The sequence below is a fragment of the Tachysurus vachellii genome, chromosome 21 (assembly GCF_030014155.1).
Source record: "Tachysurus vachellii isolate PV-2020 chromosome 21, HZAU_Pvac_v1, whole genome shotgun sequence".
Taxonomy (NCBI): domain Eukaryota; kingdom Metazoa; phylum Chordata; class Actinopteri; order Siluriformes; family Bagridae; genus Tachysurus; species Tachysurus vachellii.
The window spans coordinates 10,687,667-10,715,303 of NC_083480.1; the positions used below are offsets into that span (position 1 = coordinate 10,687,667).

Below are 27,637 nucleotides of genomic sequence, written 5' to 3' on the forward strand. Positions count from 1 at the left end.
TTGGAGCTTATCTATATTGCTTGGTATAATTATGAAGGGCTTAGTAATGAGCTGAAACACTGAAATATTCAGTATAGGTCGTAGAGTCTCCTAGAGCAATAATGGGATCTTCTGGTCTCTATGGTAAAGACACACAGATCCAATGCTGAGGGTCGATATCTAACTTGACTCTAAGCTGCAGTGCTGGATTCACCTCTGCTGTGACCTACAGGTGAGATCACATCAGGGTGATCAGGGTAAATTGTTATTATTTTGTTTAAAGATCTTTTTTTTCTATTTAGTACTACTCTTCAGAAGTGTGTACAGATGTCATCTGTACACATGCCTCAACAGAAGAGATTTAAGTAGTTATTTAAGTCTTGTAAGTTGTCATGTGGAGCCTTCATGGATTGGAAATATATGTCCAGCGTGTCCCACAGATGCTTGATCGCACTGAGATCTGGGGAATTTGGAGGTGAAATAAAAATATTGTGATCTGATATTTTTTGCCGTATCGCTCATCCTAATACTGACATGTCTGTAGAAGTATTTAAAGCATGCCTGCTCATCAATACTAAGGTCCTGTAGTTCAGTCACTGAACTTTGTAGAGTTTCTGAGGTACTCTTTGTTTCATTTAGTGACTTGTACTATTTGAAAGGTCAGATAACTGACTCGTGGCACCGAGCCAGTCGCTTTAGAAGTCATATGTCAGATGGATAATGATGGAGGCCATAGAGATTGTGCTGTGGAGCATGCTTTAATTTTACAATGAGCTGGAATTGGAAAGCAGAGTAAAATTTCACCTCATAAAGTCACACAGAGCCCTGGTGAAGCTTTCTGAGATCCGGTTAGTAATAAAGAGCATTATCTTCATTTAGCTGTAATTGTTTCACAGTGCACATTTCTGTTGTGTGTTATGGCGTCCTGTGCTGGTCTGAACCATGCTGAATATGAGACGCAGTGAGTTTACTGAAATAAACTGTGGACCAGGGCGGGTGTAGTTTCAGTAATTTCAGTTTACAAGGATTTCTTATACCTTAACATTGTGTGACCTTGTCTCAAAGCCTTCTGTAAGTGCAGAATGCTTTTAATTTCTCAATCTTAACCTTATTTTAAATAGGCCTGTCTAGGTTATGAAACTTATTCAGCTGAATAATTGTCATAGACATCTGTGATTAATGACTGAATTGTCTTTTCGGTCAACCTCAGTAGCAGTTTAATAATGCGCAAACACAGCCATTTATCAGCATTACATTTCGGTTTAAAAATATCATAAGCAAATTAGCAAAGCAAATTAAACCTATAATATAAAGCCTACACTGAGCAGTGCTATACACAGCGAGCTGGTGGTGCAGCAGGTAGAGTGTAAAGGTTACGTATACTGTGTGAATATATAAGATTAGTTGTTCAAAATACATGATTATATTAATGTCCTCTTTCTAACTTTAAACATGTGATGGCTTCGGCAGGAAAGGCATCACTCTGATGCTCATACTTCTATATTGTACTATAGAAGTAATATATGAGCAATATAGTATAATGATATTATACTAAATAATGATATTTAATCACACTCTCCAGTCTCACCCAGATGAGGAGGAGTTCCTATGTTTCTTCCTCATATTGTCTCAGGGAGTTTTTCCTTGCCACCAAATTGTATGTTATTGTTTCTACACAAACATATTCACGTGACCGTGTTTGGCAAAAGCATCTGAAAGAAAATCTGAAGCTAATAATAAATGGCTAAAAAAGTGCTGTTTATTAACAGAGAAAACTGTAAAATGGTAATGTGTAATCGTTCTGTAAGGAGACGTTTATGGAAATGTTAATGTCCTGATCATATCAGTAACATTTCCACCTTGGGAAAGTCTTCATGGCAGAGGACGTGTCGCTTCCTGTTTTCTCATTAAAAAGACATCTTATTAATTTCAGGAAAGAGACAATAAGAGACGATGCCGAGGGAAAACTCACCAGTTTTCTGTGATTATTAACTTTGATTAGAAACGTATCGGTAAGTTTGCTGTTGTCTGATAGAAATAAATCTCTTCAGGACGTATTCAGGCTTATTAGGCCGCATCACACGATCAGCGTTGAGTATTTTGCTGGAACAGTACGTCCCATTCTAAATACAAATTGTGTAACATGTAACATGCTACTGGAGAAGTTTCTGCTTACTGTACATTTATTTTTTAACCTTTAATCAGAACGTTATTAAACAAGGTTTACTGAATAATTTTCACTGACTCTAAAGTGTTGGATCCCAGGAAGCAGGAGAGAGAAAATGCAGCTGAATGACACGTCAGAACAGTATGTATTCTTTTTTGCCTTGTCACTACCGGCAAATGTTGGTTAATCCTGACTGTTGGACTGTGCCTTATCAGTTCTCTTTCTTTGTGCTTTAGAGATTGTAGCCTGACATAATATTACTATACATTTCATGCTAATTACAGCTTAGGCGCGTAGAGTTCACACTCTATACAGTCTCCTGTTTAGTCAGTGTGTGATGTGGAGTTGTTCATACTGTGTTGTGTCTTGTCTATGAACATTGCTCGCTCTTTCTTTCTGACCCTGAGGGCTTCAAATTTCATTTCATTGTACAGTCATAGTCATGAGTAATGATGAAACAAAGAGAGTGTTCTCTATTACACAATATGTATTATGATACAGTGCACAAAAAGCCTGTGGGAAAACTACATTAAAACAAAATCTCTAACAAATCATTTAGAAATAATATAATAAAGAAATTAGTGTTAATAAAATAAAAAGAAATTCCATTTCCTTTAAAATGTAATATTATCATCTGTCTTTTTGAATTGTTATAAAAATATCGATACCTATAATATTAACGTGTTCTATGATGACATTTAGATCAATACTTTAATCATTATATTCCGCACCCCTTCCGCACCCCCCAGTTTTCCATACTTTGTCCAGTAGGTGGCACTGTGGTCATGTGGCATCGTCACTTTCTAAACATTGTTTAATTGTGTAAAGCTTTTAACGCTGCGTTAAATATAAAAAAATGATTATATACATCCACAGATGAATAACAAATAAATGTATCTTCGATCGTCGATGTATGGTTGCGTTTTCTAATATGGCTTTTATTTGCTGTGTTGAAATTGTAAAACTCCGCAGAGCAACTCGAGATGCCAAACCCAGCAAAAATAAAAGCACTTCACAGTCAGATGTCCACGTGACTTGGTCTCATGAGGCTGTGAATGAGTGACAGAGAGACGCCTGTATCAGCATCAGCACGACAGCAGCGATACGAGGGGGAGCAGCATGTCATCTTTCCCTCGCCTCTCATTTCAACACGCTTGTTTATTGTTCTTTTAAACGAGACAGAACATATTTTTTTTGATCAGCTGCATTTAATAACACTTGAGTTTAACAGCTTAGGCTCTGATTGCTTCACAGATGTGACGGCGCCTTTTATGTGCAAATTCCTCTGTGCGTGCGAAGAGAGGGACGACAAGTATTCACGTTGAAAGACAGCCCTGTTTCAATACGAGGCATCAACGCTATAATTTGTGCAGCAATGTTGGGGAAGAAAATTGAGCTAGGCCTCTGCGAACCTGTCTTGATGGGAAAACTTAACTTGTGCATCTTTTCTTCAAAACAAACAACTCGAATAAGACACTAGTCTTATAAAGATCATAGCACATCTGAAGGAGAAAGCCATTTCGAAGTCCTAAGCAGAAGCCAATCATCAGAAGGTTTTATACATCTCTGCTTTCTCCTAGTGTCTTTGTCTTTCTGACTGATGACTCATGCTCCTCAAACTCCCCGAACTCCTGCACATAAATGCATTAAACCAAAACCCTCCTCTCCTATGCGTCCCCCAATTACACTCCCACACTCGCCCTGCTAGCTGTAACCAGGTGATGTCATCAAAAGAGTCTGAAGCCGTCAGTGTCACCATTTTGTATTTTTTCCCTACCCCAAATTCCCATTGAATAATAATACTCTCTGGATGTTGTTGTTGTTGTTGTTGTTGTTGTTTCAGACCCTTGTTCATGGTCGTCATCTGGTCCGCATATTTGATTTGGCACAGGTTTTTTGGCCAGATGAACTTCCTCTTACAACCTTCCCTTTTTTTTTCCACGCTTAGTACCGGTACTGAGATTTAACCCCTTGGTGGCTGGGTTAGTTCCCTGCCAGGGAATCGAACCCAGGCCGTGGCAATGAGAGCAAAAAATCCTACCACTTGACCACCAGTACTAATCATATTATAGGGACTAATCATACTCTCTGGATCATTAATGTAATATGTTCATTTTTAAATGTCAGTACATTTTTCAACCGGATTGAACATGCTTGACATTACCTACTGCAATTTATGAGGCGCGAATCAGCATGGATACTATCAACAATACTCTTAAGCTAAAAAAAAAAAGTCTACAGCTGTCCATGTGTTTTATCGTGTTTGTTTTCATGACCTAGAGTCAACTAGTGGAGGGGTGGAAAAGGGGACAGAAATCTTGCCAACCTTATTAGTAACATGTAATTCATTTTAAAGCACCAAATCACTTCTTTTGTTTCCTTGTGCTTTCAGTTTTACATTTGAAAACATAAACTCTCTTTATGTCTTGCAAAACATGAGCTACTTTAAAATACTTTAATAAGATGTCTTGAACACCGGAGTGTCGTCGTCCATCCTGAAGTTTTTTTTAGCCTTATCCATCGTCAGCACCTGGTGGTCCCTCCCCTCTTCGGCTATGTAGGCAAAGCTGTAAGCGTTGAGTGCACAAAGTGTCCAACATTCCGTACTTCTTTTTTTTCAGGTGAATAAGTGCATCATCATGAGAAAGTGAATAAGTTATCAGACAGTGGTATGGTCATGGAAAGCCTGGATAACACTCCAACAGTGTTGGAACTGATTTCATATTCTCTTTTCAGATATGGCAAATTCCCACCTGGTGTGAAAAAATTTTTTTTCTACATCCTCAAGTTTCTTAGGCAGAAAATGTATTTGAACATGCAAACACAATTTCATGTAATCTCAAGGGTATTGATGCTGCAGTAGCTCGCACATTGAGCTTAAATTGCTGTGTCCAGTCTGTTTCTCCCAGTCAGGAACCATCCTGGGGCTTTTTGTTCTCACAATTCTTCACATTCATACTGGAGAAGAAAAAAAAAAAAGAAAGATGCTCTGGTTCCTCTTGGGCAGCGACACCAGATTACTGAGATAGCAGTTAGACAGATGCTTTTTTTTTTTCCTCATTTTTTTTCAGCACACTTTTATAAATTACTCCAAAATTGGCCTCCATTGACAAAGACATGCGCCTCTCTTCTCTCAACAGTGAAGCTTATTTTAAATTACAATTTGGACTCTTTGAAAATGAATTTCCCTGTTCCTGTTTGCTAGCTCTGGCTTCCTTTCTTTCCATCTTTGCTTTAAAAAATCCATTTGCTTGTGTTGTCTGTTCACTTTCTGCTGTCTGACCAGCTTCCCATTTTAAGTTGTTCCAGTACTTTTACCTATCAACAATTTGTATCCTCAGCTGCTCCTTGACTGTCAGGAAGACTACAATGGGCCAGTGAACTTTAATAAACACCAGTCAATATCTATAGACAGGCTTATCACTTAAACCTTTTTATAGTATGGGAACAGCTAGAACACCAGACTATCATGTTTGTTGTAACTGAAAGCAAGAGGCTTTCAGTTCCTCTCGGGTTTCCAAATCGCTCCAGATGCTGCATTGTAGCATAATGTAGCTAAAATTGCCTCATTTGTTATAAACGTAGGCAATTGAATGCAAAAGTTTGCTGCTGTGTTGAAAAATGATCTTCACAGCAGAAATCTCTGTTCACTGAATAGTGTTTTACTGTTAAAACCCATAACACCACGGCTTAAATAATACAGAGTCTACAACGATCTCAAAACTTTGCACCACATCGACATTCTCTAATTAAACGTCATTTCTATTTACACGTGCTTCATTAAGGTGTCTAATGACTTAAAACAGTCAACATCTGGCTAGCAATTTATGAAACAGTGGTGTCCAGGAAACAAAGACAAAAAGTAGAAAGCTGACAAATCTTTAAAACGATAAACACGGAGAAGGTTATAAAGTTGTTTTGGGAAAATCGTTACAAGGAATTAAACCATTCATTTAGAAATGGAAAAATACATAGATGCAAAGACAAGACTGGAAATAGAGGAATGAATAGAGGATCGATAATCTCTGATTACATAAAAGTCAAATAAAAGGAACAGCAGGAAACCTGAAAATGTCTGTAGGGGGAAACTGAATGAAAAGCCACTATTTTTGTTTCCTTGTTTATTTATTCTGTTTAGTCAGGGCTTAATCCAGGGTTAGTCAGGGTCATTGTGGATCTGGAAACACACTGCAAGAACACTGGGCATAAAGTGGGGATACACCCTGGATGGGATGCCAGCTTATCACCTGTGTTTTACCATGTGCGTGCATGCCAAAGCTGATTTGTGTTTGGTGATGCCCACAAAAATCCATAAAAACCTCATATATAGCAGAGAAATTAAAGTGGTTTCTGCTAATCAACAGTCTCTGTTCTACTGAAAGAGGACAAGGAGAAGGAGACAGCTTTTTAATCTGAAGCTGTGATGTACACAATTCAGTTCAATTTAAATTTATTTGTATGGCGCTTTTTATAATTGACATTGTCTCAAAGCAGCTTTACAGAACATAAACATAGAACAAAAGGTTAATATAAAGATTAATATGAAGATTAATAGAATACAAAATTTAAGATTAGATATATTTAAATATGTTTTTATTTATCCCCAATGAGGAAGTCTGAGGTGACTCAGGCAGCATTGGCAAGGAAAAACTCCCTAGAATGGAAGGAAGAAACCTTGAGAGGAACCAGACTCAAAGGGGAACCTTATCCTCATCTGGGTGACACTGGAAGGTGTGATTTATAAATATACAGTCTGACAAATGTTGTATTGATGTAAAAGACCACATGGAGTTCACATCTCCTCTATAGTATCGCAGAGTCCAACTGGAGCTGGTAGATCTCTAGATGCCTCAGGATTCTCAGAGTCGGCCTCATCTCAGTGGAGGTCCAAAATCTTCATCGCACGGAAGACAGTCGGAGCTGGAACAATTTCTGGATGCCTCGGGATGGGTAGAAAGAGAGAAGCAGTGGAGAGGGATTAACGTAGCTGCTGTTCAAAATTTCTGCAAGTCTGATGTAATAGTGCACAATATTTTGGGACGTATTATGTGTACGCCTGACTAAAGAGATGAGTTTTTAATCTACATTTGATCTGGGAAAGTGTGTCTGAGGCCCAAACACTATCAGGAAGACTATTCCAAAGTTTGGGAGCTAAATCCGTAAACGCTCTACCGCCTTTAGTAGACAGTGATATTCTGGGAACTGCCAGAATTCTTGAGTTTTTTTTTTTTTTTTTTTATCTCAGAGAGCGTGAAGGATTGTAACGTGTTAGAAGACTATTTACATACATGGGAGCTAAACCATTAAGAGTCTCGTACGTAAGTAGCAGCAGTTTGCAATCAATTCTAAACTGAACAGGTAGCCAGTGTAGAGATGATAAAATTGGGGTTATATGGTCATACTTTCTTGTCCTGCTAAGAACTCTGACAGCTGCATTTTGGACTAACTGTAGCCTATTTATTGAATATGCAGGACAACCATCTAGTAATGCATTACAATAGTCCAGTCTAGAGGTCATGTGTGCATGAACTAGCTTCTCAGCATCAGATACAGATAGGATGTTTCTCAGCTTGGCAATATTTCTAAGGTGGAAGAAGGCTGTTTTTGTAATATGGGCGATATGATTTTTAAAAGACAAGTTGCTGTCTAATTTAACACCCAGGTCTTTCACTGTTGAGTTACTAGTAACAGTACATCCCTCTACATGGAAGTTGAATTGTGAGAGCTTTTGTGTACAGTCGACTATGCCGGCTTTCAGCCACCTCCTCAGGGCTTCACGTGCTAACGTTTTTAGTAATATCCATATCCATACAGCTCATCCTCCATTCATACACTGATTCTTCTGTTCACACTGTTGCAGGTTTTTATAATATAAAGACAGAAATAACAACAATGTAAATGTCAGACTTCTTACATCTTTAATGCAATATTTTAACAAATTAAAATCCAGAGAAAAAAGAAATATTTAATTAATGGAAATTTAAAATAAATAAATAAAAATAAGTATGAACACTCCTCCCAACTAATACTTACTGAAAGCACCTTTTGCCTTTATTACAGCATCAAGTCTTTGTGAATGTCAAATTTTTATCCTACTCTTCTTTGCACAAATGTTCAAGCTCTTCAGATTTCGAGGGGACCTCCTGTGCACAGACCTTTTTAGGTCATTGGATTTTGAATGGGATTAAGGTCTGGGTTGTGACTTGACCTTTCCAGGACTTTGCTTTTTTTTGTGAAGCCATGTCTTAATTGAGTTTAATGTGTGCGTTTGATTTTCGTCTTGAGTCATTGTCATGTTGGAATGGGAGATTCCTCTTCGTTTTCAGGAGAGAAGGTTTTGTTCCAAAGTATCTTCTCACTATGCTTCTCTGTCATTATGGTGTTCCTTGGATGATGCTCTGTCTTGAGATTGAGATTGCACTAAATATACCTTTTAGAATTAAGACCATAAAATTCCACCTTTGTCTCATCAGACTATAAGAATTTTTCCATGGTACATTCAGTACCTTCAATATACTTTTATATCCTTTAATATCCGATATTCTTTTTTTATAGTTTCTCTGGCAGCTCTTTGTGGCCCAAGACTCTCAGTAGAACAAATATCAGTATCCCCCAACATTCAATCAAATATTACAGCTGACTTTTATCTGTTTTTTATCAGAATCCAGGGTTCCCGTGGGGTCTTAAAAAGTCTTAAAAGCATTGAATTTATTAATTTGGAAATAATACCTTAAAAAGTCTTTAAAAAGTCTTGAATTTTGATGTCTGGGTCTTAAAAATTGTGCTGTATGTAACTTCTCCATATTGTAATTTTCCTCAAAAGTTTCATTTGTCAACCACGATTATTTTGATTCAATGACGTAGTATAAAAGAGTGGCGGAACCAATAATTGAGAACGCAACGCAGCCCCGGGTCACCGTACAAAATACTGCGAACACGCGATGCCTTCAGTAAAGGAAGATCACGCGCTATGACACAATTTTTTATATAAATGGTCTTAAAAAGGTCTTAAAAAGACTTGAATTTAACTTGAAGAAACCTGTAGGAACCCTGGAATCACTTTAATTGATGGCAGGTGTATTACATGAACTTACAGGCCTTATTTTGAATGTTACTGGTTAACTCTGAGGACAGTTAGAGCCTCATTATGAAACTGTGTGCAGATTTATACAATTAGGGTGCTGTAGGGTTTTTTGTTTGTTGGAAGATCACATTAAAGATGTAATGAGTCTGACATTTATGTCTTGTCCATGTCTTGATTTTTTTGGAGTTTGGGGTTTAAGTGTTCACAGAAAAGGTGGGATTTTATTAATTTTTTGAAGATAGATTGCAGCAGATTGTGCTGTTGGATCAAAGTTAATTCCTTCCCGAGGGACAGTCAGATTAAAGGTTCTGGAAAGGGAGCTCATGCCTCAATCAGTACCAGGCGTTGGTTGTTAACTGATCATTAGTTGAGGGAGAGAGCATACATTTCAGGTAGGGATCCAGACAAAGTCTTAAATGTGAGCATCAAAGCCTTGAATTTTACTGCTTAACCAGTAGTGATTAGATTATACTACATATGCTTCATCTTACCTCTCTTGACTAGCTCCACACACTCTAATCAGATGATTTGTTTTTAACATAAAGCAGAGAATTGAGGTTTCTTAAAAATTGTCTTCAGACATAATGATTTTGTATATTTATGTCATTAAGCCATGATGGGTGATCTCACGTCATATCGGAGAGGGTAAACGAAAAAAAAAAATCACAATTTGCCTTAGCAATATTTATTTCTTTTCTTAGGTGCTTGGTTTGATCTGGCAAATTTGTATCTCAATCTGCCCCTTGTGTTTTATTATTTATTCATTTAATTATTATTATATTTTTAAACTACCGTTTCATCATGTATGTCTGCTTCCCAGCATCATTCTTCAAAGTCTGCAAAGCCCTCAACCCTGCTGGTGTTTTTCTACCAATATTGATGTTCCTGTGTTAATCCTTATAGAGCTCCATAAGGAGTTTCCCCTCAGGGTAGCAGTATTAAGTGCTTAGCATTGGTCTTAAATGCAGATGAATTTATAAAAAGAAATGGTGCATTGGACCGCAGTTTCATGGGAAATCATATGCCAGAAAATAATGCTGACTTTTTATAAGTGCTGGTTCATCTATTCTCTCTCTCTCTCTCTCTCTCTCTCTCGCTCGCTGTCTCTCAGGAGGAGCTGAGGGAGCTGAGGGAGCAGCCTATTGATCCTCAGGCTGAGCAGGAGATCATCGACAGCATAGATGAGGTGTACTTCTCCAACGACTCCATTGACATGGTGCAGTACGAGCTGGAGGTGGGTGTGTTCAGTTTAACACCTGTATTAACTCCCTGAACCGCCTGCCGAGACTGAAATCTACCACACATTCTCAATTTAGGAGAATAGCAATAACTTTCTTGAAGTTGATTGGAAGCATGAAACTACATTTCTCACATGCACACAGAGTTGAGAGGCCAGTCGTGCATGTGGGCTCGTGTGAAGATTGTAGCAAATCCAGGATTGATGGATTATCCATTTATTGTGGGTGTGAAATCTCATTAGATTTAGTGTTGCATCACAAACTGCATTATAAATGAGTGAGACCAGGCACAGGGAAAGTAATTCCTCTTTTCTTGCGCTGATTTTTTTATTTGGAGTTTATTTTTATTTATGTAGAAAAATCCCTTCAGAATCGTTGGGTATCATGCAGAAAATTGTGCATACATCAGAGATTGAGAGGTGAATTAAAATTGGGCAAAAATATTGGATGATTGTTAACAACTTCTTAACATTTGTGAATTTAATGCTCTGAATTTGCTGCACTTCTCTCTCTCCCTGTGCGTGTGTGTGCGCGCGTGTGTGTGCGCGCGTGTGTGTGCGCGCGTGTGTGTGCGCGCGTGTGTGTGCGCGCGTGTGTGTGCGCGCGTGTGTGTGCGCGCGTGTGTGTGTGCGCGTGCGTGCGTGTGCTTGCAGAAACTTCCCCCGGATCTGAACCTGCAGGAGCTAGAAGAGTACAGAGATAAACTGAAGAAACAGCAAGCAGCAGTAAGTGTATATTTGTATATTTAAGTACACTTACTTCACAACTCTCACAGTACACCTGCAATTAACTGTTGTTGTTTTCCTCAGCCGTCCCAGTTTAGTGTCTGATTATCACTACACTAGTGGCACATTGTTGTAATGCAAATGCTTGTACTGTACAGTAGCTCTGATTGACTTTCCCTCTTTTCTGAGCTTCAGCATGGTTCGCTTTTCTCCCATAGAAAGCTCTCTGGTCTTTATGTTGGTTTAACAACAAATACAGTGTTTACAAGTGAAATCCAGGGCTCAAACGGAGAGTAGACATTCCGAGTTATTAATTGTCTCTCCTTCACGTGATCCTGTATTTTTGATCATTAGATCAAATCTCTTTAACACATCTTGATATAAATATCAGTAATTCAAAGCTGGAATTCTGCCACAAATATTTTGGCACCTGTTCATTTTTTGATTTCAAACCCAGAAGTACATGTTAAATAAGAGTTAACGATCCTTTAACTTGAGAGTAACAACACATTATAGCTTATAATGAATAGAATAGAAGACTTTATTTTGCCACATATACATTATAACACAGTGAAATTCTTTCTTTGCATATCCTAACATGAAAAGGGGAACTTGGAAGTTGGGGTCAGAGCACAGGATCAGCTATGATACAGACCCCTGGAGCAGGGAGGGTTAAGGGCCTTGCTCAAGGGCCCAACAGTGGCAGCTTAGCAGTGCTCAGTCCTCTGATCAACCAGCCAGAGCCTTAATCACTTTAGCCACCACTGAGAGACAGAATTATTCTGACAGGGTTATTCAATTCAATTTATGTACAAATGCTCATCAAGCAGCTTTTACAGCAAGAAATAAAATCAGGATATAATGCAGGGCTTAAGTTTCTCACTGGAAAGCAAACAGATCATGCTACTGTATTATTTCATTCGATCTGATATTTTGACCTTTTCCTGCCATTTCAGCAGAATAGTTGAGTGTGCAGTTCTGCTGAATGCTAGGTATCTGTGGTTTAAAATGACTTCATCTCCTTTTTATGTATATTTGCATCAATTCCACAAAAAATTTCAGTGTTACACAAATTCTTGAGCAGCGTAAAACATACACAGGAAGAAAAAAGGGTCCAAGATTTCATGCTAACGATTGATAATAGGAGGAAATGAACCAAATGCTATTATCATTATAAGTGTCATAACCTTTGAAAAGCCTGAGATCCTCTTAATTTTTGTATATTGCAATAATTGTAAAAATAAAATAAATAAAAATAAAAAATACTGTATAATAATAATTCTGTTGAATTTGCCAGATTTTACTTTACATTTTATAACCCAGTTCTGTTTTCTATGGAAAAGTTGAAAATGTAGGTACATTAGCAAGGTGCTTTGGTCTGTGGAGCTTTATGTCTTCTTTCATGAGAGATTCACTTCCTTCTACTTTTCGTCTTTTATCTTACACATAATCTCAATCTTCTTCTTTACATCGTGCTTGTTTATCCTCAGCTCACTGTTTCTTTGTGATCTTTCAATAAATTTTCAAACGTCTCCCTGTAGTTATATAAAATATGACTGTAGGAATGTGAGACAAAAGAAAGGAAAATGATTCTCAGAGGAAATTAAAGACACAATATATATTAAGAGATGTATGTTTGCACACAGCAAGATTATATAGTTTAGAAATAATAGTAATAATAATAATAATAATAATAATAATAATACCTTTTAAGTAGTAAACAAATTCATACTAACAATATTTTAATACCTTTTAATAGAATAATATAGTTGCTTATTCATGATAAAATTCAATCATATAAAAAAATAGATTTTAATGTATTTTAGATTACTTATTATTAATTTATTTACCATATAAAAATAAAAAAAAACATTTAAAAGTATTTTATTTTAGAATTTTACCATCAGTTGCTTCTAGTCAGTTTGTAAAGTCACTTGTATAAAAAAAACTGCAATAAAAAATTAGAATACCTTTTCTTATTAATAAATAAAGTTTTTAGCTTCATTATGTTTTAATATTTGTAAATATTTAAAACATTATTATTAAGTGTATCAAACACAGTAACAAATCTGAATAATTATTTAAAAAATTCATATTTTTATTTACATTTTTTAATATTTAGATTATTTTTTCAATCACTTTTGTTTCTAAAAAAAAACACCAACATATTTAACAATAAAATATTTTTTATGTATATTTTACAATTTTAAAGTACAGAAGTACAATGTATAAAATGCAATTATATATTTCATGATACCCCAGAATTCTCTCATCTTATTGCTCAGTAAATAAGCCATAGCTGTTTTCTAGGTTCCACACCCATGTCTGGATCATGAGCCCAGGAGTTTTTCTTCCTCCTGTCTCTGCCACTTGGGGGCAGCATAGACTTGAAGCATTATTTTACACGATCGTCTACATTTTTGTCAAAATATTGTGATCGGTCTTCTGACATCTGGATCTCGAACTCGTAGCTTGTACACGCTGCTCAGGTTACTGACAGTGAAAGCTCCATACTCCATGTGAATGTTTAACAGAACAGTACGTCACTCTCTAGGCTGTGTGCGCGTGTGTGTGCGTTTGTGTGTGCGTGTGTGTGTTAATGTGTGTGCTCATGCTGCATGTGTCTTTAAGGAACAAATAAGGCTTTGCTATTGATTCAGGATGGTCCAGGGCTCACACATGCCTGTGAGAAACAGCAGTGCACAAATAGATTAGTGATGAGGATTTTTTTTTTTTATGATGTTTATTTATTGCTTCATTTTAGTTTATCTTCCTTGAGGCACTTTTCTCCAAAAACTGTTCTTATCTATAACAATTTAATGATTGACATGATTCAGATTTTTTTTTAACATTTTGTTTATATAAAGTAACATTATGTACATGTCAAAGGGACCAATTTGTCTTGATTCATTTTTTTTATAACAGAAGATCTGACTAGTGCAGGCTACAAGGTTTAGACGAGTGTCTTCGTTCTAATAGGTTGTAGTTTCTGTAGTAAGAGCTTACACAGGGACATGTGTAATGCAGATGTTCCATGGAACCAGATTGCAAAATGTGTGTAACTGTTGATATGTTTAAGCTTACTGTGAGGACAAAAGCTTACAGTGAGGACCAAAAAAACTGATGCTTCCCTGGCAGCAGTTTGTCACACGTTAATTTTAGGCAGAATGAGAATTTTTTTTGTCCCTGAATGTTTCAAATGATTTGTTTTGAAAACTTTGTAAAAAGGGGAATAAATGCTCCACATCATTAAATAATTAATTATCAAATTAAAAATAAAAGTATAAGTGTAAACTACATGCTTTAAGCACAGTCTGGAAGGAGAGCATTCACTGTACCACAGGTATTTAGCATGCTGAACCTCACCTGCACAGAGCCTTCAGTTGCCCTTTTGTGTGGAGAAATAAGCCATTAGCACAGGTGAAGCAAACTGATTAAAGCTGATGGACCGGGGGAGCTGAAAAAGGGCAGTGAATAAAATAGTTATGTGTTTTCGATTCCGAGCAGCCCTCCTGCCATAACTGTCTCAGCTCTCAGCCCATTTTACTACCTGCTTTAATCACTGACACACACACACACACACACACACACACACACACACACACACACACACACACACACACTTGCACATCACTACACAAATCCAGGCAGCAGTGAAAGATAATCGAACTGCCTTTAGCAGTCAATGATGAAGGGCAGACCTAATAGTTCTCTCTAAACTGTTTCTTCTATTGTCCAGGTACTTATGGATGTGCTCTTCTGACGTGTGTGTGTGTGTGTGTGTGTGTGTGTGTGTGTGTGTGTGTGTGTGTGTGTGTGTGTGTGTGTGTGTGTGTGTGTGTGTGTGTGTGTGTGTGTGTGTGTGCTTGCGTGTGCATGCTTAAGGAAAAGTTTTATATTGTTTGTCTTCAAACTAGAATAAGTATTTGTAAGAGAAGGCAGAGGTTTTGTGCAGGTATAATACAGGAGATCTGTTGCCATGAGGCCAGGCTGGGTGGTGGTGCATGCCATGTCTAATTTGTTTCTAATTACTCATGCTTTCTAATTAACATCCTTGATTGTCAGATGCAGAGCAGATTAAAAAGCACCGTTCCCTTGCTGATCTCTCTGTACAACAGCACTGTTAAATTCTCTATTCTGTTTGATCAAAAGGTGTTGATCACTTTTCTATAACAGCAACTCTGACTGAGGTGCAGGTTAGAATTCAAATCCCATGTTTGCCTTAACACGCTCAGACTTATACGGTGTTGTTTCTATAGTAACGGCTTACCATGCTAACACCTATTATGCCACGTAAACGGATTACAAAACACATATCACTCTTCTTCTTGAGGCACTTCCTCCAAAAGTTCATGTTCTGTCCACAAATTATTACAAAGTATGTCTGACTGTGAGGAGATCTTAATTTAATGCTAATGGACGGGGTCTCCAGGGTCTGTGCTTTGTCAGGAAGGAGTTTTTCAAGATTTACCTCAGTCTTCATAGGACAGTCTTCAGGACAGACAGTTTTGTTTTGTGTTTGTTCCACAACACTGAGCGCAAGTATACATAAAGTTACACTTGTTAGTTTCTCTGCAACATGACGAACTGCATTAGTTTGTCTAGTTAACTTCATGAGAAAGAAAACTTTGAGGCTGGTCATGTAAAAAAACCCACTGTTTAAAGCTGCTATACAAAGTGGAATGTGGTAGAATACTAATGTGGTAATGCTGTGATTCTCCAGGACTGGAGTCTGCTATTAATCCCGTTTCCACTGCAAGTCGCTGAGCATAGTTTTAGGATTAATCCCTTACTACACTCTGAACATCGGCGTATGAATTCTTCAGCCTGTTTGACTGTGACAAATTAATATTCAGACACGACTGACGAGGAGCTTTGTCAGAGGACTGTTCTTATGGGGAATTTATCTATATTTCTTTAAAGGGAATGACAGTTGTGAGCAAAATGTTGTAAAAATATACTCCCTTTATAAATCTAAGGTTTATAGTAAATATATCTTTATTATTTTTAAGTTATAAGGCTATACAGGGTGGGCCACTGAAAAGAAGCTCGTCTCCAATGGCACCAAACCGGAAGCAGGCTACTTTTCCGTGGCCCACCCTGTATTTTCAGATGAGATCTGAGACCTTGATATAGTCCTGTACAGTGTCTCCTGTAGCATGGTTTACATCAGATGGAGATGCTTTGGATTTTTTAAAGATAAAATGACCAGCAAAACAATGTCATCTGTCTCGAAGGCCATAAATGAACGCGCTTTAAAAACTATTTCACCATTTTCAACAGCTTGCAGTACGAAGCATGTGTTTAGCCTCATGCTGCTGCTACAACCCCAGATGTGAAGAGTCTTCTGCCCCCAAACATTATGCTTCAAGCTTCATTTACTGTGTAGTATAAAAAAAACAAAACCTTTACAACTTGTGCTATATAAGTAAACCAGTAGCCTACCACTTAACTGCTTTGTCAGAGCAAGTAAGCCTGTAGTTATTTCTGTTCTATTTACAGTTTTGTTGTTTGCTCAGCTGTTAGATTTGTTAAGCAGGAAAGAAAAACCTGTAATTGTCCTCCATTTTAATCAGTCTGTTATTGTTGTTGGAAACATCTGTAGGAGTATTTTCAGAAATAAGACTCTGTTTAATATAGGCCATTTCTTTTTACATCCTGATATATTGTCCAGCTTTAAACATCTTGCACATTATAGTGACATTTTTTAGTACAAATGTCTTTCATTTACAACTAAACATTTACCCACTTAAACCTGAGAAAGGTATCGCCATTTAGTCTAAAAATACCAAGATTTTTGGCTCACATCGCCCAGCTCTTCTTAGAACATTAACTTGTACTTTTACCTTTCTCACTCTTTCTTTTTGCCATGATTTCTCTCTATTTCCTATTATATATATAACACACACACACACACCATAATACTCACTTTCCTTTCACTCGGTGTGAGCGGTGTGCAGTGGTGTCTGTCCTGACATGTTTCATCTCGTGTCAGTCTGTCATCTGCACAGCATCAACACTCCTGCTCTCCGTAGCCCAACTGGCAGCTTGCTTACTTCGTCTTTGTGTGTGAACCTGTCATCGATCTCCAATTCCACAGGACATCTTACCTCAATGTTCAGACCATCCATCCAAAACTTTATTACCAGCACATGCTGCCTAATAAGACGGATTTGGAAGAAAACACTCGACTGGCTTCGTCAGAATGAAGTGTCACCATCACTGGAGGAACTCTAGCCACATGCCTGCATAGATGTTTTGTAAAGCGTACATTTAACTGGAAATATTTAGTGAATGTATGAGAAGAGAATGGTTTGTTTTGTGTTTCTTCCTGTAGACAGCACGTTCGCTAAGTGTCTATCTTAGTCATTTTAGCTATTCTCTTAACCAGACACTACACAGATGTTCTTCAGAGACTCCGATCAAACACACTATAATCTGTTTTTCTTGTTCTTGTTATCTCAGGTGTTGTACTATGCTCTGTGTACAGTATAAAACACTTAGGCATGTGCTGTTGCAGAAAAATAATCAACACATTGGTGATGAGATGTGGCCCAACATAAACCGGAGTCACAGTTATCACACTGAACGTTGTGAATCCTGTAACAACATTTATTGGAGTTTTACCAGTTGTTTTATTTATTAATACACATAATGATATAGAACATCTGAGAGACTGTTAACTGTAGTTCAGGTTGTCACTTATACCATAGCAGCTGTAATCAGTTTATCTTTTCATCAGCCTTTTCTCTTTTATCTTTCTACTGAAGACTAAATCAGCAGCTTGTCATGTTATCAAGAAAAAGGGGCCTGCTGATCCTGTAGAACAAAACTGTTAAATAAACGTCTGCTTATAGAAACTGTTCACAATGTCAACAGGTGGAAGTTGTTCTGTGATGAACAAAAGCACAAATAATAACTTCGAACAATTTCTTCGATCTATTATTATACAAGTCTCTATAAATGTCAGAGCTGCTGTTTATAGAAAATAAAATCACTCTTACAGTGCTGTGGTATAAAATGTACTATATTTTCATAGTATTTACTCATTATGTATATAAGTATGAATTATCTAAATAAAAAAAAAAAAAAAAAAAATCCAGACCCTCCTTTTAGGACTCAAGCTTCTCAGGCCTGGGGTCTGGCTAATACTTTTGCCAATGTTGCCCCATCCTGTGGAAGATGATGAGCTACTATGCTACAATTCTGGTGAAAAGAACAGTGTTCATCTCAGTTAAAATGCTTCAGGATGCCATGTTTATCTTTGCTTTGCTTTCTTTTCATATAGGTTTCAAAAAAGGTTGCTGACCTTATTCTAGAAAAACAGCCATCGTATGTTAAGGTAAGATTTCTTTTGTTTATCTAATGATTAAAAAAAAAACTCATTTTGATTCTAGTTTTTGTTTTTGTTGTCAGTTTTTTTTAAATTGTTTGAAGTTCCAGTGATTTTTGGTGTCATATTTGATATTCAAAATGAAAAAATGTATGATTTAATTACTACATGTGGAGTTATGGTACAGTATGTCTAATCAAATCAAAGTGATTGTAGAAGAAACAGGTTGCTGAAGCTTATAAGGATGGAATCCATTATAATATTAGCAAAACACAACATACAGGTTGAGACCGAAGACAGAGTGAGTCTCTTGAAGGTGAAACATTGGTTTAAAACAAATCCAAAGCAAATGTTGTGCCTGTGGGAAACTTTATTGAACTAAACTTATTAAACAGGACCAAGTGTTTCTTCTGCACTACAGTTTACTGTTCTGTGGACGAACGGTAAGTGAATTAATGAAACAAATTAGTAAGAAAGTCTCTGAATCTTAATAAAACATACAAAATAGTTATGGCATACAAGTGTTTTACAGCCCTGATTGCAGCCTTCTCAGACTTCAGGGATGTAATAAAAAGAAATATATTATGAACAAATATGTTTTAAATGGATACCAATATCGATTCTTTTGTTTTGTTCCAGTAGCCTGACATAATATGTATATATTATAGCCTAATGTGTGTGTGTGTGTGTGTGTGTGTGTATAATATATATATATATATATATATATATATATATATATATATATATATATATAAAAATTTATTTAATTTGATACACACATTAGGCTATAATATATACATATTATGTATATATAGTTATAGTTATATATATATATAGTTTTTAAAATAATATTATGGAATAAGTATTTTATAGTACCTACAGGACCTCATTTTGAATCTGGTCAAATATTATTTAAAAAAATTAGTTTTTCAGTGTTCATTGTTTTGTTGTTACTTTTTGTGTATGTTTTTTGTCAGTGTTGACATGGGTGTAATAGAAGCGTTCACATTTAATAATACCAAAAAATAAAAACCCAAAAATCAAAAAGAAAGTTATTCATTTTTCAGAATAAAATGTTCTGTTTAAATCGTGTCCATTTCTATTCCAAATCTCTGTACAGCTGCAGATATTTAGGGCTCTAAACAGATGCAGATGTCGGTAGTGGCACTGCATTACACCCACAGAGGACTTTGTGGTCGAAAATCTAAAAGCATTGAAATAATACAACATGACAGCACTCCAAAACTTAAACCAATAAGAGAAATTTCAGAACGTCCTAAGTTCCATTGAAATGATTTGGTGTGATCTGAAGAAGCTTCTTTAAACCAGCCATCCAAAACATGATCGCTGTTCTGTTGAGATTTTGTTTTGCCCTGTTACATTTTTTTTAATCACCTGATAGCTTGAATGTTTTTTTTCTTTTTAGACTAACGTTATTATGATCTGGGGCTCAATTATGTAGAAATGTCCAAAAGTTCACCAACTTTTGTCTCACAGCTGCAGGCTGCACTGATGAAATGATGTTTGTGGAAATGTAAGCTCACTCATTGTGATTCACAGACGGTGCCACTGACAAACCTGTTAATGAGGAGGTGTTTTGATCTTAGGAATGATTTCCGTGTGCTTTGGGATTAAAGTAGTGTGAGAAGAAAGAGTTGAGGAGCTGCATGTGCTCTCCCTAGCCTGTTTCTCTCCCACACCCCATACTGGATTACTCTGGGAGTTTTTTCCCCTGGACTTTAGTACGGCCATGCTGGCCAGGCTTTGATCAAGAAACGGTGGGGTTTTTGCTCTCCTCCATAGACTCTGGATTCTGGTGTGGAGAGGAAGGAATTAATCTTTTTGTGTCTCCTACAGACGGATTAGCGGATTGCTGAAATTGGCTGTCAGGATGAGTGGTTTATCTGATGCTCATCTTTTTAAAGTTATATGGAAATACAAGTGGCAAAGCTTTCAATATTATTCCTCTCCATAACCAACCCTTAGCAGAGATCTGAGCTTTATTTACACATAAATGAAAGCTGCAGTTCCTTTCGATCCTTGTGTAGTTTGAAATGGTTTTTACTGCATTGTGAAAATGTGCCAAGTGAATTAAGTTGCAAGTGGGTAGTTCACATGCCTGCAGATTAATTGGTCCATTTCTTGTGTCTAACAAAAAGAGCCCATTGGGAAAACCAGCATACTGAGATTTGTTGTGTCTGATTGTCCTATAATTAAGTACTGTTAGATTTTAATTCTATGAATTATCTTCTGCTGAGTATATAGTGCTTAGGTGCTGTCTATGCAGAGTTGTAAATTTGAGAGTTCTTCAGTTCCTCCTGCTCCCTCAGCTGTTCATCAAATACAAATGTTTAAATGGTATAAAATGTACTCTGATTGGCTTTCGTGTTGTAAAATACATTATAAAAATTAAATAAATTGTAAAATTCTCGGTATACGCACATCTGTGGACGCTTTACATGTCTCAGTTTTATCACTGCTGGGGTTTTAGGCATTCTACTTAATGCTGTGTCTAAGAACAGCCTTACCTGTAAATAAAGCAATCACATGATAACATAACACACACACACTGTCCTGGGTATGAACACAGTGCTTCTCAAACTAGATCTGACCCAGTAAAAGACAAACCAGTCTCCATTTACCCAAAAAAACAAAAAAGAGGAGAAATAATGTTGCTATTGGCAATGCAGCTTGGCTTGCTGAACAATTTGTTCTTGGATTTTACAGAAATTCACGTGATCTATTTTGTAAATCCTTTATATCTCCTAGAACATGGTGCATTCGTGTGTAGTGGCACAGGAAGCAATTATATTTGCCTTCTAATGAAATAAGTAATGCTTTTGCCTTGTTCCTGGCAATCAGATCAAAATATGATCATCAAAACGAGTGCTTTGTTAAACAGCTGCTCGCTTTTTACTATATTAAATTGTGAAAACATCTAAAAGCTTTAATTGATTTCCTAAGCAGTCTAACCTTCACTGTAAAACTGAAACTGTACCATTGCAGTCTAACCTTCACTGTAAAACTGAAAACAAACGAAAGAAACACAAAATAAGACTTCTAATGTTTCAATTAAAGTGGGGTTGGAAACTTGATCTAAGAACTTTAATTAAGTACACAACAATATTGATTCTATAATACTGTATGTAAACTTTTATAATTATTTTCATTTCACATACATTTGTATGTAATAAAAAAAGAGAAAAAAATAAAGTTTAATATATATATATAGTATTTTTACTGTAAAAATACGTAAAATTGAGTAAAATTGAAAAAAAACAAAAACCATCCAGACCCTCTATAAATATTCTATTGCTACCCACATTTACACTTTTCTCCCCTAGATCCATGAATTACAAAATTGGAACATGCCTAAAATCATGAGCATGTTTCAATTTTGTAATTCATGGTCCTAGGGGAGAAACATGTAAAGTGAGTTTTCTGGAACCTTTTTGAATCTTTGAAATTCATTTCTGGAATGAAAAGTAACCAATGCGTTCCTTGCAATTTTTAATCCATTTTCAAATATTATATTTTTCTGTGATTTTCAGTGTCCAAACATTTTTCTTGCCTTTTATAGATAAAAAAAAAATCTCCAGTCATTTTCTATAAGAGGCTGAAAATAAGTGGCAGAGGCCATCTTTGGGCTACTTCAGGTTCAGACTCTTTCTTTCTCAAATGTCAGTAACGCTTAGAGGATAAGGAAACAAATAGAAATAGAAAGCATCAACATGGTGTACCTTTTCTGTGTACCCTGTTAACTAAACTAAATTTGATACGGAATGCACAGAATGTTATGCCATGACTACAGGATTCTTCTATAGATGGATGTCGGGTCGTATCCTGTACCAGTTCAGCTTTAATTACATCATTTTTTACTGCATTTAAATTATTATTTTATTTATTTAAGAACAGTCATTGCTTCGGAAATTGTAACGGAGCATTTTTTTTTTCTCCATGCTGTTCTTTCTTCAACTCGCTTGTCAGGAGATAACCAAGCCATTTTTTTTCGACTAGCTTGAGGCATCTGAGTCAGTGAGGTGTTTTGGATGTGTCCTGGATGTGTTTTGAGGATCGCAGCCCACCGTAAGACTGTCTAGCTGCACTGTGGCCAACATAACAGGTGGCCTGGGTTATTTAGACTGGGCTGTTTCAGCCCTGAGGTCAGTGTATGAGCCGAGATGATTGAACGCTGGCTTTTACAGCTGCTTCTGAGCACATGACCCTGATGAAGCAGAATATGGAATGGTGAGGATCCAAGTCACAGATGAAATATGTTTTCTCTGTCTGATGGTGAAACAGGGCAGAGTTTAAGTACTGCTGGAGAGCTATACACACATGATGCTTTCAGGCACTTGTTTTGACACTTGTGACCTGGTGACTCTTCATGACAATGGCCTTTGTCCTTCAGGGGTACTCCAGGAAAGTGCTCATCAAAATTTATACATACAGAAAGAAGCCTGGTTTAAATAAGTTGCTCTCAAACTGCAAATTAATCAGGACTATTAAACCGTTCCAAATAATTTGCAACCTTCCTGTGAGTTTATTGTTAATAGTGGATTGGCATGTGAACATGTTAATATTGCTTATCAAAGGGGTGTTTACATTTTCATATTATCATGAGAATAACTATCAGTTTTATAACTTTAAATCTCTAATGGTTATAGAGCTGAAGTTAAATAAGTGCCAATGCCAATTTCTGGGCCAAGCTTCCTCACAGAACCTACGGTATATCGACTTTTAACTTTAACTTGAAAGCTGAGTTATAACACCATAAACACACACATGTCGGCATGAGACATTTTCTACTGAGCTTTTAAACTAGTATTGTTAACGTTGTGACACACACAATAGGGCTTTTAACTGCTTGAATCGTCGTGTTAAAAAGCAGTCTTATCTTAGTCAACATAGTTAATTCTGTGTCTAGTGTCATCTCCTTCACCAGTAATAAATTACTACATCATGGGGAAAAAGCTGCCAGTGTTCATTTTGTTCTTCTGGTTTTTGTATTATTTCTTTTACAAGAAAAAAATGAAAAAGAGACTATTGCACCTTTTAAAACAAACAGGAATGTGGCATATTTTATAAAACGTATAATAAATATGATCATAAGCACATCATTATTTACATTTAAATGTTTTGTGTAACTAACTGATGATAACTGGAATGTGCATCTGTCTGTCCATCTGTGCGTTTGTCTGAGATTCTCTTTAACATGATATCTCAACGAGTGCTTGACTGAAAGGATTTATGAGGGATTATCACTGAAACCAGCAGATGAACTGATTAGATTTTGTAACTGATCAAAACAGCCTCAAGTTAAGAGCAGTGTTAAATGTCTGAAGCTCTTTTTCTTCACTAGCTTTCCTCCTGTTTAACTGTATAACTGTCTGGTAGTTAAAGCAGACAAATTTATCACAAGGACCAGATGTGAAGCTTTACAGATATCTGGTTATAGATATAGATTTAGAGTTATAAGTGATCAGCAAACCAGACACAATGGTAGCAAGGAAAAACCAGAGACATCATGAGGTAAAAACATTGAGAGGAATCAGACACTCAGACTCAACAGTTGTGTGTGTATATATTTTAAAATATTTCTTATATATTTATTCTATATATTTTTTTCAATTTTGCTTTAATAGATCTTCTATTGCAAGCATTTCGATTCTATTTTGTTCTATTTTTCTATTCTGCTTTTTATGACTGGCATTCGTAAAGCATTTCAGCACGTCATACGATGTATACAGTACTGTGCAAAAGTTATAGGCAGGTGTGAAAAAAAATGCTGTAAACAAAGAATGCTTTAAAAAAATGGAAGTGTTAAACATTTATTTTCATAAATGAACAAAATGCGGTGAATGAACAAAAGAGAAATCTAAATCAAATCAATATTTGGTGTCACCACCCTTTGCCTTCAAAACAGCAGTAATTCTTCTAGGTACGCTTGCACACAGTTTTTTGAAGGAACTCGGCTGGTAGGTGTTCCAAACATCTTGGAGAACTAACCACAGGCTTTCTCACATCCTTCTGTCTCTTCATGTAATCCCAGACACACTCGATGTTGTTGAGATCAGGGCTCTGTGGGGGCCGTGCCATCACTTCATGCTGGTTTGCATGCAAAAGGTAGTAACAGAAAAAGGTAGTAGATTTTTCTTTTGTTTGCTCACTTTGCATTTTGTAAATTGACAGAAATAAACACTCATTATTTATATTTCTGAAAGCATTCTTTGTTTACAGCATTTTTTCAAACCTGCCTAAAACTTTTGCACAGTACTGTAGTTGTACTGTATTCGTGACAGAAATTTGAATTTGATTATAAATAGATGAAACTCTTTTCTGTATAATGAATAAATTAGACTGACTAAATAAGAACTTTGAAGAGGTTTGAAAGACCTCCATACACTGTTTTTAATCACCCATGTTTATCGTATATAACATTCTACAAAAATTAATAAACTCTGAGCTCTATGTAACCATTGGTAGAAATTTGATAGAATTTACTTCAGGTCTGATTTCTAGATATGACATTGTTCCCATGCCAGTTAAAGGTCTGATGACTTCTAATTAACTTCTCACTCTCCTGTGTGTACGAGTGTAGGCTTCAAGCAGAACGCACTACAAACACAGCCTTTATTTTTCTCTGTTTTTCATCTGATCATGTGTGTGAACCCTGTTTGATGTCCTCTAGGGTGCCCTAGACACGTTTTGTTATTGAATACACTGTTCTATCAGGAACCTTCCAGGGTTTTCACAGATACTAGTAATAACCAGCCATAAGCTCTCCTAAGAAAGAATGTTGCTTTTTGTGATGTTGAGCATAAAGAAGCATTGTACACATGTCCTCTGTGGAATCAATTTTTTCCACCTCATATTCTGGTGTTAAATAATTATGTTTAATATGACAGTGGGATGATGCTTTCTCTCTCTCTTGCCAAAGGCTAAAACTGTACTAAAGGTCGTATCTGACGCATGTTGTCTTAAGACTGAGAGACCGGGTTTTTAGTGTGTGTTCAACTCAGGCCCTGACAGCTTTTCGAACTCTTTGATGTGGATAGACGAAGGAGAAAGTCGTAAATTCTACTCAACAATTAATTGGGTATCATGGGTATGTTCCTGTGGCACCTTGTCATTGCTCTGTCACTTGATAGCATGTATGTGTGGATTTACCGCCCAAAAATTGTTTTTGTGGCTAAAATATTACATTTGCTTTATTAGAAAGTATTTTATTAGAAAAACTTAGTATGTTGCATTCACCTTTGTTGTAGGGAAGGTGTAATAAAGATGACAGCAGGTTCAATCATACATTTCTCCTCTTATTGTTTCTTTTACATTTATTTTGACACCATAACAGACATTAATGTTTCTGTACCGAATGCTAGGTTTTTCTTTAACCAAAACTCCATTATCATTAGTAAGCTAGTTAACAGAATATTATCATCCGCTGTGTTGAAAGTTTAGGACTCCTACCATTTTAGAAACTCGAGTATGGAAACGATCAATCGTAATTACAACCTGAGGGCTTATATAACTTCCCAGTGGAAAACTCATAATCATGACAATTCTGAAAGCACCTGAAGGCAGCGTGAGTTGCATTAATTGGTTTGGATTTGTGCTGTACAAAACAGTTAGATTTTTTTTTTAAATGACTTTACACTCTGCCATTGATTAATGTTAAATTATACTATTTTATACCACAGAGCTGCTCAGTTCTCTTTCTGATTAGTCAAATTTTGATTCTGACGGTATGTCAAAAAAAAAAAAGATCTTAATTGTTGGTATCGCGATGTTTATAGAAGGCGTCTTTAGTGTCATAGCTAAATTTAGTAAAACCTTTCCTTTAAAGTCAGTAACGGGACAATCTTAAGAATGCTTAGCAGTTTCTTGGTAAAACAAATATAATTTTTAATATTTCTTATATTCTTAACTTCAAAAGAGAGATAAAACAAGAGTCTGGTGAAAGAACAACTGTTTTGAATGGTGATATTAAACCCATTTTACTCTCTGATACGCTTGTTCACGAGCATCTAAAGTTTGAAGGGGTTAACTTCAACCACTAAAATTCAGTGTGAGGAAAAAAAAACACTGAAAGTGAGGTCCAACACTAGTGAGGTTTAACCCTGAAAGCCAACAGTCTCCTCACTAGTTTTTATCTGAATTACAGCCATAAAATAATTAAAGTAATTTTATCCTGACTGAAAATGTAAATTTGATTTTCATTCCTTTGGCACAATGGAACGCCAGTGTACTGATAAAAAGGGTTAATGTAATTTTTTTCCCCCATTTGATTTAGGAATTGGAGCGAGTAACATCCCTGCAAACCACACTGCAGTTGGCTGCAGTTATCTGCACCAATGCTCGGAGGTCTGGTTCACTTCCTACATCACCAACTTACTATTAGAAAAGAAATGCCTTTAGAATTATGACTAAGCTAACATCTAATACATTTACACACAAATTGTTTTTGTTGTTTGTTTATAGGCAGCTTGCTTTTGCTAAAGAAGGCTTCACCGAAGCAAGTCTTGGGCTCCTGGCCAACCAGAGACGCAGGCAGCTGCTGACAGGATTGTTAAAGTCTTTAAGAACCATTAAGACACTGGTAACTACTATGTTCTTTGTTGAACCTAGTTAACTGTGTGCCATTATCCATGACAAATAAACTCTTTTATTCTTTTACTCAGCAAAGGACTGATGTTCGACTGAGTGAGATGCTGGAGGTAAGGATGACGCAGGCTTTCCTTATATCATCATTGACAAAAATGTGTCTTAAATCCTTTTAGATCATTTTAGGTAATTTTTAATAAAAGCCATTAATGGACGGGTTTTCTCAATTTACCCAATTTTGTAAATGGGTATAACCAGTCCATTATCACATCCATTCTGTGCTATGGAGCATCACCTCAGTTCTAATAGGAGTGCTAACCATACATACATTAAAGTTTATGCTTTGCAGCCCGGGTTGAAAGATCTTACACAGGGTTGATGTATAGTTGTGTTACTGATAGTGAATGTGTTTGTTTTTGGCAGGAGGAGGACTATCCAGGTGCAATCCAGTTGTGCTTGGAATGTCAAAAGGCTGCCAGCACTTTCAAGCACTACAGCTGCATAAGG

The 27,637-nt window shown here is 36.5% G+C and overlaps 1 protein-coding gene across 1 annotated transcript in view; it reads left to right on the forward strand.

The window, feature by feature from the left end:
- vps50 (VPS50 EARP/GARPII complex subunit) overlaps positions 1-27,637 on the forward strand; it is a 127,345-nt gene that overhangs the window by 1,831 nt on the left and 97,877 nt on the right. Inside the window, exons 3-9 of the mRNA XM_060897438.1 lie at positions 10,342-10,464; positions 11,122-11,193; positions 18,482-18,535; positions 26,820-26,890; positions 27,008-27,125; positions 27,208-27,243; positions 27,554-27,636. Of these exons, the coding sequence (XP_060753421.1) occupies positions 10,342-10,464; positions 11,122-11,193; positions 18,482-18,535; positions 26,820-26,890; positions 27,008-27,125; positions 27,208-27,243; positions 27,554-27,636 (557 nt within the window). The remainder of the gene's footprint in view (positions 1-10,341; positions 10,465-11,121; positions 11,194-18,481; positions 18,536-26,819; positions 26,891-27,007; positions 27,126-27,207; positions 27,244-27,553; position 27,637) is intronic.